We start from the raw sequence: 19,221 nt of genomic DNA on the forward strand, positions 1-19,221 counted from the left end.
TATTCAAACCCTATGGTATTTATATTTAAGCATAACTAACTCTTGAAATGTTACACCTGGTTTTTTAAATTAATTTAATTGGAGGCTAATTACTTTACAATATTGTAGTGGCTTTTGCCATACCTGTTTTTAAAGAAAAAGAATTCAACTTTACATTGTCTATAGCACCTAATATGTAAAGGTTCCTCAACACTTTTTTGTTATTGAATTAAATGTGCAGAAGAAGCCAAGGGTTTTTGGTTAAATATCCCCAGAGATAAGAGGTAGAAGCTTGGGCATCTGCACAGAGAATTGTCTAAATTTAGGTACTGTTTTTATGGAGAAGTTGTATAGTCCTTATGCAATAATTCCCTCCCATAGGATAAAAGGAGATTTACACTGAACAAGAAGACTAAAACTGCCTGACTTCCAAAGAGGTCTAAGTAATATCTCTAATGGGCAAACTTCATCTTTCATAGACTCCACTTCACACCATGTCACTCTGGCACTGAGGGATTTAAGTAAAGGCAGAGGCAACATTGTCACTTGTACAGAAACCTCCTCATGCTCTCCATCTCCAAGTCAAAAGGCTGGAAAGGATTAAACAGCCTGACCTCCCTGCACCTGAGACCTTGTCAGAGATAAATCATTTGACTTATTACACGAGCCAATGTAGTTTAATTTTGTTGTCTTCCTTTCCTTGTTCAATGGACTTTAACTCTAACAAGATAAACACTGCTCTGAAGAGGCTAGCAACTAGAAAAATTTTATTTGTTTAAATACAGCCCACTTTGAGTGGACTGAAAATTTTAAGTATCATAAAGTCTTGGATAAATGTGCAGAATAGGACTGTTGACAGGTATTGTGAGACCCTGAAATACTGAGAACTCCCAATATATATTCTTCCCCCAAAGTAACTGAAGATTGATATGGTGATTTCCGGAAAAAAACGTGAATATTTGGAGTGATGCTTAATATTTTAAACTTCAAAAGGAGAGGACAGTGTAGCACTTCCTAGGACCTTAGGACAATTGTATCACATATGCTTATACATTCTACAAGTCTATGATGTGATATCAAACCCTATGCTATAAAAACGGTGCTTCTGCTAATTCAGGAAATATGAGACCATCAAGGGCAGGTTAGAATATTTTTGAAGAGTCTTAAATCTATAATAGAATAGAAAAGGTATTAAAATTAATAGGAGATGGTGTGCCTGAGGGTGGTAATGGGGTGGGGACTATGTGAGTAGAGCAGAAAAGAACTTTGCACAAATTCCTTAAACTCTCTGGGTTTTCGTGTCTTTATTGTGAAATGAATTCTAAAGAGCCAGACAAATGTTAATTACTACTAAAGAAGAAAGTTATAATTAGGCTGTTTTCCTGAATAACACTATAACATTACCTTCTGTTAATTCTAATTATCATCTAATCACCTCAATTAGGTGAAAGCGTGACAGTCTGCATGACTAGAAAAAAATAACCAATAAACAATTTTCAAGATCATGACTGTGTTTCATTACCTTCATTCCTGCTTAATTCAATGTCAGCAAACAAACCGATCTTAATGATCTGCCACAGCAGTCCCAAAACCAGGTGAGGCTTCCCAGCCCTCAAATCCTCTGCACCAATGTTCACAACATGACATCCAATGGCAGAAGCTGAATTCAGTGCCAAGTTCAAGTTTTCCTGCAAGACAGCCAATTTATAACACTTGCTTCTTGACCTTTCTGTTTTTTTACAGTCTTTTTCTCCCTTCACTGAAATAACACTCAGTAATGACATTATGTATTAAGTTTACCCATACATGATCCACAGAAAGTAATATCCAAGCTTTGGTGTTAAAAGCATAGCTAAAACAAATCTATCCTCATTTTTATAGTCTTTTCCAGATTTCCAAGGCAAGTTAACAGCATTTTTAGTTAGCCTCGATTGAAAGATACCGACCCTAAAGGAAAAGGCTGAGTTACTAGAGTAAGTATATCCATGTGGGTTATGTGTTGAATTTTTTAAAATGCCTAAATGAGAGGTCTACTGAATACACATGAGAGTTCTAGAAGTTCTGAATCTCCTCATCCCAAGAGATGGCCTTGCATGAGGAAATACTGCTATATAACGCCCTAATACGAGATGGAAAATAAAAGCCTTCTATTCTTCAAGCATGCTAATTAACTAAGAGCTTAAACATGCTTGCTTATTTCTGTATGTTTGAACGCAAAATGTAATGAAAAGAATATAGGGCTTTGCAGTTACACCTGGATTTGAACTTTAGTTCCAGCACTATTAACCTTGGTACAGCTCTGAAATCTTTCTGCATCTCAGCTTCTATGAAATCTGGAAAATAATCCTCAACTCAGAGCTGTTGTAAGAATTAAATGAGACAATGCAAAATGCAGAGCCTTCAGTCTGTAAAACAGGTCCTCAAATAATAGTTTCATGGAAGGAGAGGAGAAGAGTGCATACCTGAATGATGAATGGTGTGAGTTTCTTCTTGTTGATTGCTCTCTCATCAATTGTATCAGGAACTGAAAGGTTGATCATTTTACTGAAACAGAAATTTTAAAATAAGTTGACTTATTTTTTAAATAATCCATAAATATTCACAAATATTTTAAGGCTTATTATAATATCTATCTCATGTAATCTGAAAAAAAAGCAATGTATGACTTTAGTCAGGTTGATCAAAAAACCATACATATAAAAATGCAAATAAAGGAAAGACCAAAGTGCTTATAGTAGTTGAATATTTCTGAGTTGGGGATTGGGGCATATTTTCTTATTTAATGTTTTGTACTTCTCACATTCTTTTAGAAGAATGAATTACTTGGATATTAAAAACTTTGTTGAGTAAGTGTTAAAAACAGATAATATCCCACATTGGAACTGAATCTCTCTGTTAGATCATATAATGTATAATTAAAATGATTTCATCTACAAAGACTGAAAATTAGTTGAGCATGAGATTCTTTCATTCACCAAATATTTATTGAGTACCTAGATGATGCACCTGGAGAAGGCAATGGCACCCCACTCCAGTACTCTTGCCTGGAAAATCCCATGGATGGAGGAGCCTGGCGGGCTGCAGTCCATGGGGTCACTGAGTCGGACACGACTGAGTGACTCCACTTTCACTTTTCACTTTCATGCCCTGGAGAAGGAAATGGCAACCCACTCCAGTACTCTTGCCTGGAGAATCCCAGGGACAGGGGAGCCTGGTGGGCTGCCGTCTATGAGGTCGCACAGAGTCGGACACGACTGACGCGACTTAGCAGTAGCAGTAGCAGATGATGCACCAGGTACCATATTTGGTGCTGAAAATACAGTGATAATATCGATAGAAAGAAAAGTTGTATTAATTAGGGCAGGATCTGACTTAGAACAACCTCATTTGGTAAAATTTGGAGTTAGACTCTAACATTTTAGATGTTTATACTACTGTCCTAAAACAAGTTATTTTGCATAGAGAAAACCGTGCTTATTTCCATGCAAAATTTAAATATTAAACAAATAGTATCATATGAGTCTCTCTATTAAAATATATGGGAAATTATTTCTTTACAGCCTATAAGTGGCAAGTAAAAGGGTATCTCACATTTTTAGAAATCATCTTTTTAAATAACCAAAATGACCGTATTGGAAAAAAACAAATTTTATATATTGTACACTGTCATCAGAAATATACCCACTGTACTGTTCTAAGTGTTCCAATATGTACTTACTCAATGCTCACAACAAATTTCTGAGCAAGCACAATAATATGGGGATCATAATGGATGGATCCTGAAATGCAAAGCAGTCAAGTACCTTTTTTTTTTAATACTTCTTCCCTACTATGGAAAAGGTCAGTTTTCATTTCAATCCCAAAGAAAGGCAATGCCAAAGAATGCTCCAACTACCGCACAATTGCACTCATCTCACACACCAGTAAAGTAATGCTCAAAATTCTCCAAGGGCTTCAGCAATACGTGAACCGTGAACTTCCAGATATTTGAGCTGGTTTTCGAAAAGGCAGAGGAACCAGAGATCAAATTGCCAACATCCGCCGGATCATCGAAAAAGCAAGAGAGTTCCAGAAGAGCATCTATTTCTGCTTTATTGAGTATGCCAAAGCCTTTGACTGTGTGCATCTCAAGAAACTGTGTAAAATTCTGAAAGAGAAGGGAACCCCAGCCCACCTGATCTGCCTCTTGAGAAATCGGTATGCAGATCAGGGAGCAACAGTTAGAACCGGACATGGAACAACAGACTGGTTCCAAATAGGAAAAGGAGTATATCAAGGCTGTATATTGTCACCCTGCTTATTTAACTTATATGCAGAGTACATCATGAGAAACGCTGGGCTGGATGAAGCACATGCTGGAATCAAGATTACCGGGAGAAATATCAATAACCTCAGATATAAAGATGACACCACCCTTATGGCACAAAGTGAAGAAGAACTAAAGAGCCTCAATGAAAGTGAAAGAGGAGAGTGAAAAAGTTTGCTTAAACATTCAGAGAACTCATGCCGTCTGGTACCATCACTTCATGGCAAATAGATGGGGAAAGAGTGGAAACAGTGGCAGACTTTATATTTTTGGGCTCCAAAATCACTGCAGATTGTGACTTCAGCCAGGAAATTAAAAATGCTTACTCCTTGGAAGAAAAGCTATGACCACCTAGACAGCATATTAAAAAGCAGAACATTACTTTGCCAACAAAGGTCCATCTAGTCAAGGCTTTGGTTTCTCCAGGAGTCATGTATGGATGTGAGAGTTGGACTATAACGAAAGCTGAGCGTGGAAGAATTGATGCTTTTGAACTGTGGTGTTGGGGAAGACTCTTGAGAGACCCTTGGACAGCAAGAAGATCCAACCAGTCCATCCTAAAGGAGATCAGCCCTGGGTGTTCATTGGAAGGAGTGATGTTGAAGCTGGAACTCCAGTACTTTGGCCACCTGATGCGAAGATCTGACTCATTTGAAAAGACCCTGATGCTGGGAAAGATTGAAGGTGGGAGGAGAAGGGGACGGCAGAGGATGAGATGGTTGGATGGTATCACCAACTCAATGGACATGAGTTTGGGGAAACTCCGGGAGTTGGTGATGGACAGGGAGGCCTGGCGTGCTGCCGTCCAAGGGGTCGCAAAGAGTCGGACACGACTGACATTGACTGACTGAATAAACTGAACTGAACTGATGTACCCATGGGTTAGTTAGACAAACAACATCAGAACATTGCAGTTTAAGGAAGAGAGCATTTTCTTGCAGGGCCATGCAAGGAGATGGGTGGCTTATGCCTTTAACAATCCTGAACTTTCCAAACACTTTCAAGAATGCCCACTTATACAAAACTTGAGGGAGGAATGTGATTAGCTCTGACAACCTTCTTGCTGTCAGATATTCTATTCTTGAAGAAAAGTCATAGTGAGGTAACTGTGTTCTGTAAACCTCTAGCAAAACAAATATTAGTCTCAATGCTGAAAGGTAAGATTCCAAGCTTGACTTTCACATCCAAGGTCCTGTTTAGGAGGAGGGGCTTCCTGGGCAAGCTGATTATCCTGCCTGAGAGCATTCATCCAGCACCCAGTCTTGGTCCTCCCACCAGTGGCCAGTCACAGCTGAAGATGCAGCTCTCAGTCTCTGGGCCCTCCTCTTACCAAGGTCCCCATACCCTGCCCAGCCAGTAAAGGAGGGAGCCAGGTGCCCAGCCCACAGTTGCCCTCAGTCTTCTCAGTCTACCCTAACTTTGGGGGGGAAGCTGGGTCTTGTAGACTCTGACCCAATCAGATTATTGCAAGCTCTGGAGGTGGGGATGGCAAGGTAGGTTGCCTAGTGCTCTGAACCCTGGGCCAGGCCAGTCTGTCTCTAGCAAGGTCTCTGGACCTCTGCAAGACTCGGTGGCCTGTCCCCAGGCTCCACCCCTTGCTACCCAGACCAAGGCCAGAGGACCTGGAGGGCCATGGACGAAGGCTGAAATATACCTTTTACTACACTCTGCTGAGAGGCTGACTATTGGTGGACCTGGTCTTCTAACCTCTATGGTCTTTAGCTAAGGACGGCAGCTCCATGCCCATCTTGCCCCTATTACAGTATCTTCCTTGGTGAGATTATACAAACTTTGACTGAAAGTGGGTAACTTAGACCATCATGGTCTATTTCCACTAGCCCAAGATAATCACATTCTACTCTGTTTCTATAACTCAGGTAAATTAACTAACAATATCATGTGATGATATAGTTTTTATCTTCCTCTAACTGAAATATTATACTTAAAAAGCATAATGTCCCCTCAGACATATATATTGCAAATGGGGGAACCATTTATTCATTCACTGCTGGAGCTATAGTTGAATTGTTATATTTTGAAAACAATTTTTATTGGAATGGAGTTGCTTTACCATCTTATATTAGTTTCCGTTGTACATCTAAGTCAATCTATTATAGGCATACATAGATCCCTTCATTTTTGGATTGTCTTCCCATTTAGGTCACCACAGAGCACTGAGTAGAGTTCCTTCCACTTTTTTCGTTTTTGAATTCAAATTAAGTTATTTGTATTAACTGGAGGATAATTACTGTACAATATTGTGATGCTTTTTGCCATATATCAACATTAATGAGCCATAGGTATACATGTGTCCCACACATCCTTAAGCCCCACTCACCTCCCTCCCCACCCTATTCCTATGGGTTGTTCCAGAGCACTGGTTTTGAATGCCCTGCTTTATGCATATATAAACCTGAATGATGATTTTCCTGAATGATGAAATATGCAATTTTCTCTATATCACATATGAGTTATGGGTGTAGTTTTTTCTACATTAAATTTGATATCTGTATTTATGTTTGGAAATCTAGCTGTATATTTTTGGTCATGATAGATGGACTATTGTATGTTTCACATCTGGATATCTCTGCACTCTTTTCCCTACATAAACATGGAATGCTGTATTCTTCACATAGGAAAATTTGAGCACATGTTTTCCTGAATAAAGTATGGAATATTTTGCAGTTTTCTAATGAAAATCTCACTTAAGATTTTCGGACATGAAGTATATAATTCTCCATAGTCCAAATATGAAACACCGAGGCAAATTTTCATTACTGAACTAGGAAATTTGTACATCTCATAAATGATCATCTAGGTAAAGATTTTCCTACATGAAAGTTGGCATATTTCATATTTCACATAAAGAAATATGGACACAGATCTCCTTGTTTGGGGATACTCTGTATTTCACATATGAAAACATGGGTGCTGATGTTTCTACACTAAATATGTAACTCTCTATATTTCCCATTTGAAAATCTAGACACAGGTTTTCCTGCATGAAACATGCAATATGCTATATGAAAATCTGGAAAAAGGTTTTCCTGCTTAAATACTGAATGTTTTATTTTACACTTATTAAAATCTGTGTGCACATTCTGCACATGACATATGGAATTCTCTTGTGTTTCTCTTTGGAAAATATAGACATTCAGGAACCTACATTAAATATTAAATTCTCCTTAGAACTCATATTAAAATATTGGCACAGGTGTTGTGGGCCTAGGTTTTCACTGTGAAATTATATAATTCTGTATGATTCACGTGTGGAAATCTGAGTGCAGATTTTCCTAAATGAAGTATGAAATCATGTATATCTTACAGATGATAAGTTAAGTGTAGATTTTCTGCTATATTGCTATATGGGATTCTGCATATTTCATATAAGAAAACCTTAATTATGATTTTTTGACATAGAATATGTAATTCTAATTTCACATATAGATATCTGGGAACAGATTTTCCTACTTGAACTATGACATCTCTATATTTCACATATAGAAATCAGTGTACAGATATTCACGCATCACATATGAAATTTTCCACGTTTCGTATGTGGGACTCTCAGGCCAGATATTTTAGAAAATATATGGAACTCTCTATATTTCCCAAGTAAAAACAAGATGAGGAAGTTTTGAGATGAAATATGGACGTTTGTTCATTTCTCATATGAAAACCAGGGTACAGATTTTCTTACATGACATATGAAACGTGTATATTTTAGATACGAAAATTTGAGTTCATATTTTTTACATGAATTATGGAATTTTCTATGTTTCAAATATGGAAAACTTACCTTAGATATGCTTCTATGAAATATAGAATCCCTATATTTCCTATATGACATGTGGACCCTGATTTTGCTCCATAATATGTGCAATTCGCTACATGTCATATATGAATATCTTGGTTTAGATTCTCCCACATGAAATATGGAATTCTCTGTATGTCCCTTGCAAAACATGAGGGCAGGTTAACTTGACGAACAATGGAATTCTTTATATTTCACATTTGAAAATCTAGGTGCAGATTTTCTACATGAAATATGAAATTCTGTACATTTCTTGTATTAAAGTATTAGTGCAGATTTTCCCACTTCAAATATGGAATTCTCTATATTTCATATAGGAAAGCCTGAAAGATGACTTTCCTACAGGAAATATGTAACTTTCTATATTTCATACACGAAAATATGGGTACAGAATTTTCTCCAGGAAGTATGAAATCTGTATTTCATGTCTGAAAATCTAGCTGTATATGTTTGGTCATGATATATGAAATATTGCTTGCTTCACATATGGATATATGTGCACGTATTTTCCTGCATGCATAGGGAATTCTGTATTATTCACATAGGAAAATTTGAGTATCCATTTTCCTGCTGAATCATGGAATTCTACTTTCATAAATGAATTTCTCAATTAAATTTTCTGACAAGAGATGTACAATTCTCTATCATTCAAATATGAAATTCCAGTAGCAAATATTCATTCCAGAAATACGAAATGTGTACATTTCACAAATGAAAATCTAGATAGAGCTTGTCTTACATGAGGTGTGGTACTCTTTACATTCCATATAAAAGATCTGAGCACAGATTTCCTTGATTGAAATATAGACTAATCTATATTTCACATATGAAAATATTGGCGTTGTGTGTTCTACAATATATGTATTTCTCTACATTTCACAAATGAAATGTTCAATTCTTCGTATCGCATTTATAAATATTGGCTGCACATTTTCCTACATGGTATATGGAATTCTCTGTGTTTAGCATTTGAAAATATAGACTTTCATTTTCCTACACTAAATATTAAATTCCCTAAACTTCACATATTAAAATATTAGCATGGGTTTTGTAGGCATAGTTTCTCAAATGTGAATGTGGAATTTTGTGTTTTGCATGTGGACATCACATTAGAAGTTTTCCTAAATGAAATATGGACTTCTGTATATTTTACAGGTGATAATTGGAGGAAGGGTTTTTCTGCTATATTGATACATGGGATTCTGTATTTTTCATATATGAAAATCTTATGATTTTATTACATAAATATGTAACTGTCTATATTTCACATTATACAACACTGGGAAAAACTTTACCTACATGAAATATGAAATCTCTACTTTTCACATATATTAATCAGTGAACAGATTTTCACACATGACATAAGAAATTTTTCATCTTTCATATAAGGAAATCCCATCCCAGACATTCATACAAAAAAACCCTGAAGTCTATATTTCATATATGAAAATACAGTTGCCAATTTTCCCACATGAAATGTGGAGTTCTCTCTATAGAATCACATGTGAAACCTGGACACCCATTTACCACAAAATATGAAATCTTCTATATATCATATAGGAAAATCTCTGCTCAAATTTTCCTCTAGGCAGTACTTAACATTATGTATGTCACACATGAAAAACTGGGTGCTAATTTACCCATGTACAATCCGGAATTGTGTATATTCTGGATATCAAAATCTGTGCACCAATATTACTACCTAAACTATGGAATTCGGTATATTTCACATATGAAAATCAGGGTGAAATTTTACTCAGTTAAAAATGGAATTCTCTATATTTTACATATGAAAATGTCAGTGCTGAATTTACATCATGAAATATTGAACTTTTTGTATTTCACTTTAGGAAAATCTGGATGCTGAGTTTCTTACATGAAATATGGTATTTTCTATACCTCATATATGACAATCTGGGTGGTGACTTCCTTACATTAAATATGGAAATCTCTATATTTCACAGACGAAAATCATGGCGTTGGTTTTCTTAAGATATGGAGAACCTATATGGTATTGGAGTTCTCTCTGTTTCACAAATGAAAATATGTGCACCACTGCTTCTTCGCAAAATATGGAATTCTTTGTATTTCTTCTATCAAAATCTAGGCTTGAACACTCTTTCATGGAAGTTGGACTTCTGTATATTTCACATTTGAAGATCAGAATGGATTTTCCTATGAGAAATATGAAATCACTGCATTTCGTGTGAACCACTGGTTCTTCAGGTACTGACACATTTGTTCCCTGTTTGTGTCCCTGTGCCTTGCACATGCGTGTGTACAGGTGTGTGCTTGTGTCACCTGTGTTTGCGTGTATGTGCATGGGCCCAGCCCCCTGCTGACATGGGAGATGAAGGCGAAAGAACATGAGATGTCTAACAACGAGAAGAGGAGGCAGGAGACGTCTACAGTCTAGGGGAGACTGGTCCACGCATCTCTGCGGTGACCCTGTTCAGGACAAGAATGAGCAAAGGATGGCCAGTGACAACTCTGGGTAGTGAGTCCACAAATCTGCAATTACCTCAGGAGACAAAGACAGGCTCACAATTTCTGCTGTGCTGTTGTGTGTGTTTGTATCCGCAAGAGGGGTTGGAGGGTTTGCAGAGTCACCCAGTGTAAATCAAGTGGTGGGGGCTCTAAAATCATGACCTGTGGACCCCTCAGTCTGTGGGGGCATTGGCTCTGATTAAAACTCTTCAAGAAATGGGCATAGAAGGAACCTACCTCAACATAGTAAAGGCCACATATGATAAGCCCACAGCAAATATTATTCTCAATGGTGAAAAACTGAAAGCATTCCCCCTAAGATCAGGAACAAGACAAGGGTGTCCACTTTCACCACTATTATTCAGCATAGTTTTGGAAGTCCTAGCTACAACAATCAGAGATGAAAAAGAAATAAAAGGAATCCAGATCGGAAGAGAAGAAAGTATAACACTCACTGTTTGCAGATGACGTGATGCTGTACATAGAATACCATGATACTATCAGAAAATTACTAGAGCTAACCAGTGAATTTAGCAAAGTCGGAGGATACAAAATCAATACACAGAAATCATTTGCATTCCTACATACTAACAATGAAAAATCAGAAAGAGAAATTAAGGAATCAATTCCATTCACCACTGCAACAAAAAGAATAAAACATCTAGGAATAAACTTACCTAAGGAGACAAAAGAACTATATACAGAAAATTATAATTTGATGAAAGAAATCAAAGATGATATAAACAGATGGAGAGATAATCCAGGTTCCTGGGTAGAAAGAATCAATATTGTGAAAATGACTATACTACCAAATGCAATCTACAGATTCAATGTGATCCCTATCAAAGTACTAATGGCATTTTTCACAGAACTAGAAAAAAAAAAGCCACAGTTCGTACGGAAACACAAAAGACCCTGAATAGCCAAAGTCATCTTGAGAAAGAAGAATGGAGCGGGAGGAATCAACTTACCTGCTTTCAAATTATACTACAAAGTCACAGTCATCAAGACAGTACACAAAAACAGAAATAAAGGCCAAGGGAACAAGATAGAAAGCCCAGAGAAAAACCCACACACATGTGGGCACCTTATCTTTGACTTAGGAGGCAAGAATATACAATGGGAACAAGACAGCAGTTTCAGTAAGTGGTGCTGGAAGAACTGGACAACTCAGTGCAAAGAATGAAATTAGAACACTTCCTAACACCATCAGTTCAGTTCAGTTCAGTCGCTCAGTTGTGTGCGACTCTTTGCGACCCCATGAACCGCAGCACGCCAGGCCTCCCTGTCCATCACTAACTCCCGGAGTCCACCCAAACCCACGTCCATTGAGTCGGTGATGCCATCCAACCATCTCATCCTCTGTCATCCCCTTCTCCTGACCTCAAACTTTCCCAGCATCAGGGTCTTTTCCAATGAGTCAGCTCTTCCCATCAGGTGGCCGAAGTATTGGAGTTTCAGCTTCAACATCAGTCCTTCTAATGAAAACCCCGGACTGATCTCCTTTAGGATGGACTGGTTGGATCTCCTTGCAAACCGAGGGACTCTCAAGAGTCTTCTCCAACACCACAGTTCAAAAGCATCAATTCTGCGCTCAGCTTTCTTTATAGTCCAATTCTCACATCCATACATGACCACTGGAAAAACCATAGCCTTGACGAGACGGCCCTTTGTTGGCAAAGTAATGTCTCTGCTTTTTAACATGCTGTCTAGGTTGGTCATAACTTTCCTAACACCGCACACAAAGATAAACTGAAAATGGACTAAAGACCTAAATGTAAGACCAGAACCTATATAACTCTAGGAAGAAAACATAGGCAGAATACTCTATGACACAAATCATAGTAAAATCCTCTATGACAAACCTCCTAGAATAAAGGAAATAAAAACAAAAATAAATAACTAGGTGCTAATTTAATTTAAAAGTTTTTGCATAGCAAAGGAAACTATACACACAGTGAAAAGACCACCCTCAGAATGGGAGAAAATAATAGCAACTGAAACAACTGACAAACTATTAATTTCCAAAACATACACACAGCTCATACAAGTCAATACCAGAGAAACAAACAACCCAGTCAAAAAGTGGGCAAAAGTCCTAAACAGATATTTCTCCAAAGAAGACATAGAGATGGCTAAGAAACACATGAAGAGATGCTCTCCATCACTCATGATTAGAGTGTTAGTCGCTCAGTCGTGTCCAACTCTTTGCAAGCTCACGGACTGTAGCCCACCAGGCTCCTCTGTCCATGGAATTTTCCAGGCAAGCATACTGGAGTGGGTTGCCATTTCTTCCTCCAGGGGATCTTCCTGACCCAGGGATTGAACCTGGGGCTCCTGCACTGCAGGAAGACTCTCTACCATCTGAGGCACCAGAGAAGCTCATTATTAGAGAAATGCAAATCAAAACTACAACGTGATATCACCTCACACCAGACAGAATGGGCATCATCAAAAAGTCCACAAGCAACAAGTGCTAGAGATGGTGGGAATGTAAATTGATACAGTCACTATGGAAGACAGTGTGGAAATGCCTTAAAAAACTAGGAATAAAACCACCATGTGACCCAGCAATCCCACTATTAGGCATATGACCTTCCAAAAACCAAAGCTGAAAAAGACACACGTACCCCAGTGTTCACTCCAGCACTATTTACGGTAGCCAAGACATGGAAGCAAGCTAGATGTCCATCGACAGAGGAATGGATAAAGAAGCTGAGGTGCGTATATACAATGGAATGCTACTCAGCCATAGAAAAAAAGGAATGCATCTGGGTCAGTTCTAAGGAGGTGGATGAACCCAGAGCCTATTATACAGAGGGAAGTAAGTTAGAACGAGAAAAACAAATACCGTATATTAACGCATACATGTGGAATCTAGAAGGATGGTACTGATAAACCTGATCCCAGAGCAGCAATAGAGACGCAGACATAGAGAACAGACTTGTGCACAAGGGTAGGGGAGGAGAGGGAGTGGGTGAGATAAATGGAGAGAGTAGCATGGATGAATATACATTAACATATGTAAATAGATAGCCAATGGGAATTTGCTGTATGACTCAGGGAACACAAACGGGGGCTCTGTAATAACCTAGAGGGGTGGGAATGAGCGGGAAGTGGGAGGGATTCAAGAGGGAGGGGACATATGTACACCGAAAACTATGGTTAATTCAGGTTGAGGTGTGACAGAAATCAAACCAATACTGTAAATAATAATCAATCAATGAAAAATAAATATTTGTTAAAAGCTAGAAATAGGTTAATTTGGAAATTACCTAGAATGTCACAATTGAGAGGGAAAAAACCCCTTAATATGTGATCTATTGCCTTCCAGGTTCCGTTCTCTTCATTTTTAAAAAGTATGAGATAGGGGAGTTAATGTCTTCATGATACTGTATCTATTATTTGGACCAGGAACTGTTCTCTGTGATATGTGCATGCTGACCTGACATCCCATGGTCTTTCATGCACTTAGGAGACACTGTGTTCAATCCGTACACGGTAAAGTTTCCTGCGGATGGACATGTGGATCTGCCTTTTGATCCAGAGTACACTAGACACCGCAATGTGTTCCAGATTGGGGGTCAGATACAACACGTCTCTGTTCCTCTCCACCTGGCACCAATCTGACTCAGCTCTTGCCAGGGAGGTGACTTTGGGTAAATTCATTCACCCGTTAACCGCTACGTGTTTCTGCTTCCTCAGCTGCCGAAAGGGATGACAGCATTAAAAATGCTACCTCATAGTGTTGTGATGAGTACTCAAAGACTTCATTATACGTGCACACATGGAGAGCTAACCACGGTTCAGAAGGGTGAGCTTATCTTCCTGCCTCTCTTCACTTCCGTTTCTGCTTGTACTCACACCCCCGTCCCCGCCCCCACCCTTTTCCCCTCCCACCCCAACTCCGCTCTCTAGCACCCGTGTTCCATCCTCAGACTCTCCATCCAAAATCATGGCTGACGATCTCCTCATGATTTACCTCAGAAAATATCCATACCATTACCCTTGGATTAAAAATCATGAATATTAGCAGAAGAAATAAGAAACACACTAAAACTGGCAATGTGAAAACTAAACAAGAAATAAAGCATTAATGATGAAAGTTTGACTATTAACATTTTCATATCTTCATTAGATTGAGATTTTCAGAATTTGATACAGGGGAATTACACTTGATAAAAAGAAAGCCAAAATAAAAAAAAACCTATGTGAAGAAGTTTCTTGGCCTTTAAATGACCCTCTGTAAGGTTTTTAAAACTTTATATACTCTAGTTCTATAACTGGCCAGTGACCACTTACTTCCTGTCATTATACATATCATAGGAAGGGGTCATTAGACTTGTAACTGCATAGAGAATATGCACTAAATTTTTCCATACGAGCACATGATGAAGCCTCAGTGTTGTATTTAGGCTTCACAATGTCCCCACAGGAAGAGCCGAATACTCATTATGCTAAAAAAAAAAAAAAAATCCTTCCCCCATGCCTCATACAATCCATTCTTGAGGCCCTGAAGGGCTGAAGTGATGCTGCAAGGTCCATGCGGTGAGTCAAAGGTGGTCTTGACACTGTGTCCCTGGAGCACTATCCAGGGAAATGTGGAACAGCAATAATATTAACTACAGTAATGACAACAGCTAGAATTGACCGGGAACGTACCATATGGCACATACTGTTCTGACACTTTCCCCTGTCTTAACATGGTCAGTGTTCTACACTGCCCCATGAAGTAGTTAAATTTACCCAAGCTAGTGCTTCTATGTGGCTAATGGAAGAATGAGGCACAGAGACACTATGTTACTTGCTCAGAGTCGCCCAGCAGTCAGGGAACCACCGGTCTCGAGGCATTGTGGAAACCTCAGTGTGTTCTGTATTTATTCAGTCAAGGCTAAGATCCAACGGCTATGGCAAAATATGTAGAATAACAGCTACCACATAACACAAATTGATCTTACCTCATAGAAATGCACACGAAATAGAAATCGGATTTCTTCAGAAATCTTTCAGATAGAGGCTTGGCAAGACTGCATCAGGATGTTTTGTAGAAAGGATAGTCTGAGAGCCTCCTCAGAACAGCAGACAGCAGGTCAGTGAGTCTCCTAGACTGGAGGTCTTGGGTTTGTGCATCAGAGAAGGCAGCAAACCCCTGTCACCTACACATGCTCCCAGTGGAGACAGAGCCTGGCAGGAGGCAAAATAAGACCATTCCTCTGCTCTAGTAGTGCCTAGACAAGTTGTCCATGTCAATCAGAACTGAGGAATTCTAAAAAAAGAAAAATGGAGATTTCATGATCCGCACTCGGTGCATCTCACTTAGTGCAGCTACAATAGTGCCCTAGAATCTGTCCGTTTTCACTATGCTTGGGAAACTCTCAGGGACTTTAGTAAACCTCATTAGTAGCGAGACTGTCAGCAAAATAAGGGAAATAGCGATCAGAACACATATCAGAAAAAAAAAAAAGTAGAGATGATCAACAAAACCCAAAGCTGGCTCTTTCAAAAGATCAATACAAATTCATAAACGTCTACTCATGTAGACCAAAAAAAGCAAGATATCTAAAGACAACACTTACGAATATCGGAAGTAAAATAGATTTCAGATCTCACAGAAATTAAAAGGATTCTGTGAATGATTATAATAACTACATCTGGCAATTTCGGTGAAAGGAACTAACTAACAAAGTTGAGCCAAAAAGAAATAGATAATCTATTTAAAAATCGAGCTTGTAGTTGAAAAATTTACAGAAATCTCCAGGCCCAGGTGGTATCCCTGGCACAACAGACAAAGGGAGGGAAAAAATGGGTAGGGACAGAGAAAAGGTGACTATATTCTAACACAACCAGTTACTCAAGGTAAAATGGGCCAAATCCAAGCAATGTGATGAAGCCATTGGTTTTATTTTCTCATTGTCCTCCAGCTTCTCCTTCCTGCCTCCCTCCTTTGCCCCAGTTGCTTCCTCCTTCTTAAGTCCTGCCCTGCATCAAGAGTAGCAGTGTTATGAGGCGCGATTCCCATATTGTAACTGATATCCGCTGGCTGACTGACATTCAGCTGGATGCTATCATCCCTGCAGCTGGTATACTCAAGCTTTCTGTCTCATCATGGACCAGAAGGTTTCACTCCTAATTTCAGGTATAGCTAGGAGAGAAGGTGCAGGGCACACGTTGGAGCCTTGAGTCCTTCATCTGTGAAATGCGGATGACCACAAATTGTGGGAGAAACAGAGATTTCGGCACCAGACCCTTTGCAATGAGTGCTAAACCCAATGAAACATGACAAACTCAGAGCATCACGGGACTCCTTGACATTCAGAAGCACCTCAAGTAGATTTCCCTGCCAGGACTGTTGCGTTTATTGCTCCTTCAGCCTGGAATGCTCTTCCCTTAGGTAAGCCCATGGCCTGCTCCCTCACTTCCTCCACATCTCTGCTTAATTGCCATCTTTCAGGGAGATTTTCCCTCATTATCTTGAATAAAATAATAACATCATACCCCACACACCCCCTTTCCCCTGATCTAGTATTATCTTTCTTCATAGTGCCTGCCACCCACCCTTGATTTACTTACTGACTACCAGGTCTCTGAAACGAGAGACTTGGTCCGTTTTGTCCTGTTACAAACTCCTCGAATAGCGCTCTGGTATATGGCAGGTGCTCAGAAAACATTTGCTGAAGGACAGTCGGGAGCCAGGCCCTTTACACACATCGCTAACATGCACAGGTACCCTCCAAGACCGACACTGGCCCCACTGAATTAATTATCATACACGCTCAATGACACACAGTCAGCATGTCAGGTTCCAGGCTTCGGAATCATATCTGCCAGCTTCCAAATCCTCAGCTCCTGGACAGAGACCTCACAGCCAAGAACTCAAGAGGTTTTATTTCTAACACAACGACTCCAAACAGCTCAGGTAGATACCCAGACACACAAAAAAAGGTCACTGAGTATCTGCACAGAGAGCTCACAACTCGAGCCTCAGACCCTCAAATACGACAGAGACCAAACACACTGCGACAAAGAGCCTCCAAACAGACCAAGGTCGTCAAGACAGAAACAAATGAGAATCGCACAGATACTTCACATCACGGAGACTGACTTCCGAACCACTCCGGACACTTACTAAGTTAATACAGAAACCGCTAAGCAGAAAGACATAACTTTGAGTAACTCAAGAACATCATACAACCTGCAGATAAAGTTCCCAGACAAATGGAAAACCTGCACCCTGTGCGCAGACCCCAAGCAGCTGAGAGTTTCCACCTTAAGACAAACCCCTCCTCAAAGCAGCTCAGAGACAGCACAACTTGGGACCCAGAATCAAAAGCTCAGAGATCTCACATTCTGGGGCGCAGACGCCTACACAGACATCTCACACCCAGGGACTCAAGTGCCCCAAAGCTCCAAAAATGCACATCCCGGCACACAGGCACACACATCCTAGAGGCTTTGGACTATGGCTCTCAAAATCCACTCCGATCAAATACCCCATCACCCACAATCCTGGCCAATGGCTCAGAGAGATCAAGCGTACCCAAAACAGCATCTGTGATGTCACACGTAGCCATACACAACCCCAAGCTCCCTGACCCAGGTTACTCTCCAGGGAGAGACACGAAACAAGCCCTGAGACCTCTCCCTGGTCATGAATTGCATGCATCTGTGCGACTTACCGCGCGTTGCCATCTGATCCAGACTGAGGGAGAGCTCAGTAAGACTGAAACACGGTCGCCCTGCACAGCCACTGACTGTGCCGAACCTCGCCAGTAACCAAGGCAGCCATTCAACCCCTTCGGGAAAAGCGGTAAAACTCGGAGAAAACATGGCACACTCTGAAAAGCCGGGCAAACGAACGCAGGCGCACTGGTATACACACGCCTCGCGCCCAGAGGTCCAGCTCCGCGACCTCAGTGCCTGTCTAAGACAGGCAGCCAATGGGAACTGAGCAGGAGAAAAAGGAGGGCGGGAGTAGCCGGACTTCCGCGTATACTCGCGCTCCGGAAGAACTAATTCCGGCCATCTCCCGGTCGCCTTACCCCCAAAGCGGCAGCCAATCTCTCGCTCTGGAGCCATCCCCACCTTGGATGTGACCATGTCAAAACGAAGGGGTGGAGTTGGAAAAGAGACAAAGAAAGTTGCGGCTTAATATCAGTGTCCACTCAAATTCAAATGCGGCGGGAAGGCGGAGTGGAGCGAATGCGGTTGGACCCAGTGGCGCCATGAGTGCCTCCGCTGGGAACTGTGGTCGATGCCCGACGCGGTGTCAGGGGACCCTCTGTGTTGTCACACGCACTCTCCCAATGGTACCTTCCAGAGTGGGTGGTCCTACCGCTACCCCTCAGCGGTACATCCCAGGACAAAACTGTTTCATCTCGAGCGCCTCTTGGTGGTGAGATTGGGGAACAACAGACGTAGATTCCCCAACCTTCCCAGGATGATAATGCAAAGGGTGGAAAGACAAAGTCAGGAGGAAAACCCCACAGATTGCCACACTCTTGGACTCGGAAAAAAGTCTTCATAAACTGAAGATTACTCCTCTGTGGTGGCCACTATTGTAACAGGAAGCATTCAAAGAATTTTCTCTGTGCTGAGCATTGGCATTGGTGCTTGTTTGTGCTTTCCTGCTTAACAC

The 19,221-nt window shown here is 40.2% G+C and overlaps 1 protein-coding gene across 2 annotated transcripts in view; it reads right to left on the bottom strand.

Moving 5' to 3' along the window:
- LOC145537112 (plastin-3-like) overlaps positions 1 to 18,906 on the bottom strand; it is a 37,776-nt gene extending 18,870 nt beyond the window's left edge. Inside the window, exons 1-4 of one of the 2 annotated variants that reach the window (XM_081567809.1) lie at positions 18,263 to 18,906; positions 15,545 to 15,852; positions 2,442 to 2,523; positions 1,502 to 1,667 (exon numbers count right to left, since the gene is read on the bottom strand). In XM_081567809.1, coding sequence (XP_081423935.1) covers positions 1,502 to 1,667; positions 2,442 to 2,523; positions 15,545 to 15,549 — 253 coding nt within the window. In that variant the 5' untranslated portion in view covers positions 15,550 to 15,852; positions 18,263 to 18,906. The remainder of the gene's footprint in view (positions 1 to 1,501; positions 1,668 to 2,441; positions 2,524 to 15,544; positions 15,853 to 18,262) is intronic. The other variant, XM_081567810.1, reaches the window with a different exon arrangement.
- Between the last annotated feature and the right edge of the window lie 315 nt (positions 18,907 to 19,221).

Source organism: Giraffa tippelskirchi, chromosome X (assembly GCF_054371585.1).
Source record: "Giraffa tippelskirchi isolate mGirTip1 chromosome X, T2T-mGirTip1v1.2.pri, whole genome shotgun sequence".
In the NCBI taxonomy this organism is placed as follows: Eukaryota; Metazoa; Chordata; class Mammalia; order Artiodactyla; family Giraffidae; genus Giraffa; species Giraffa tippelskirchi.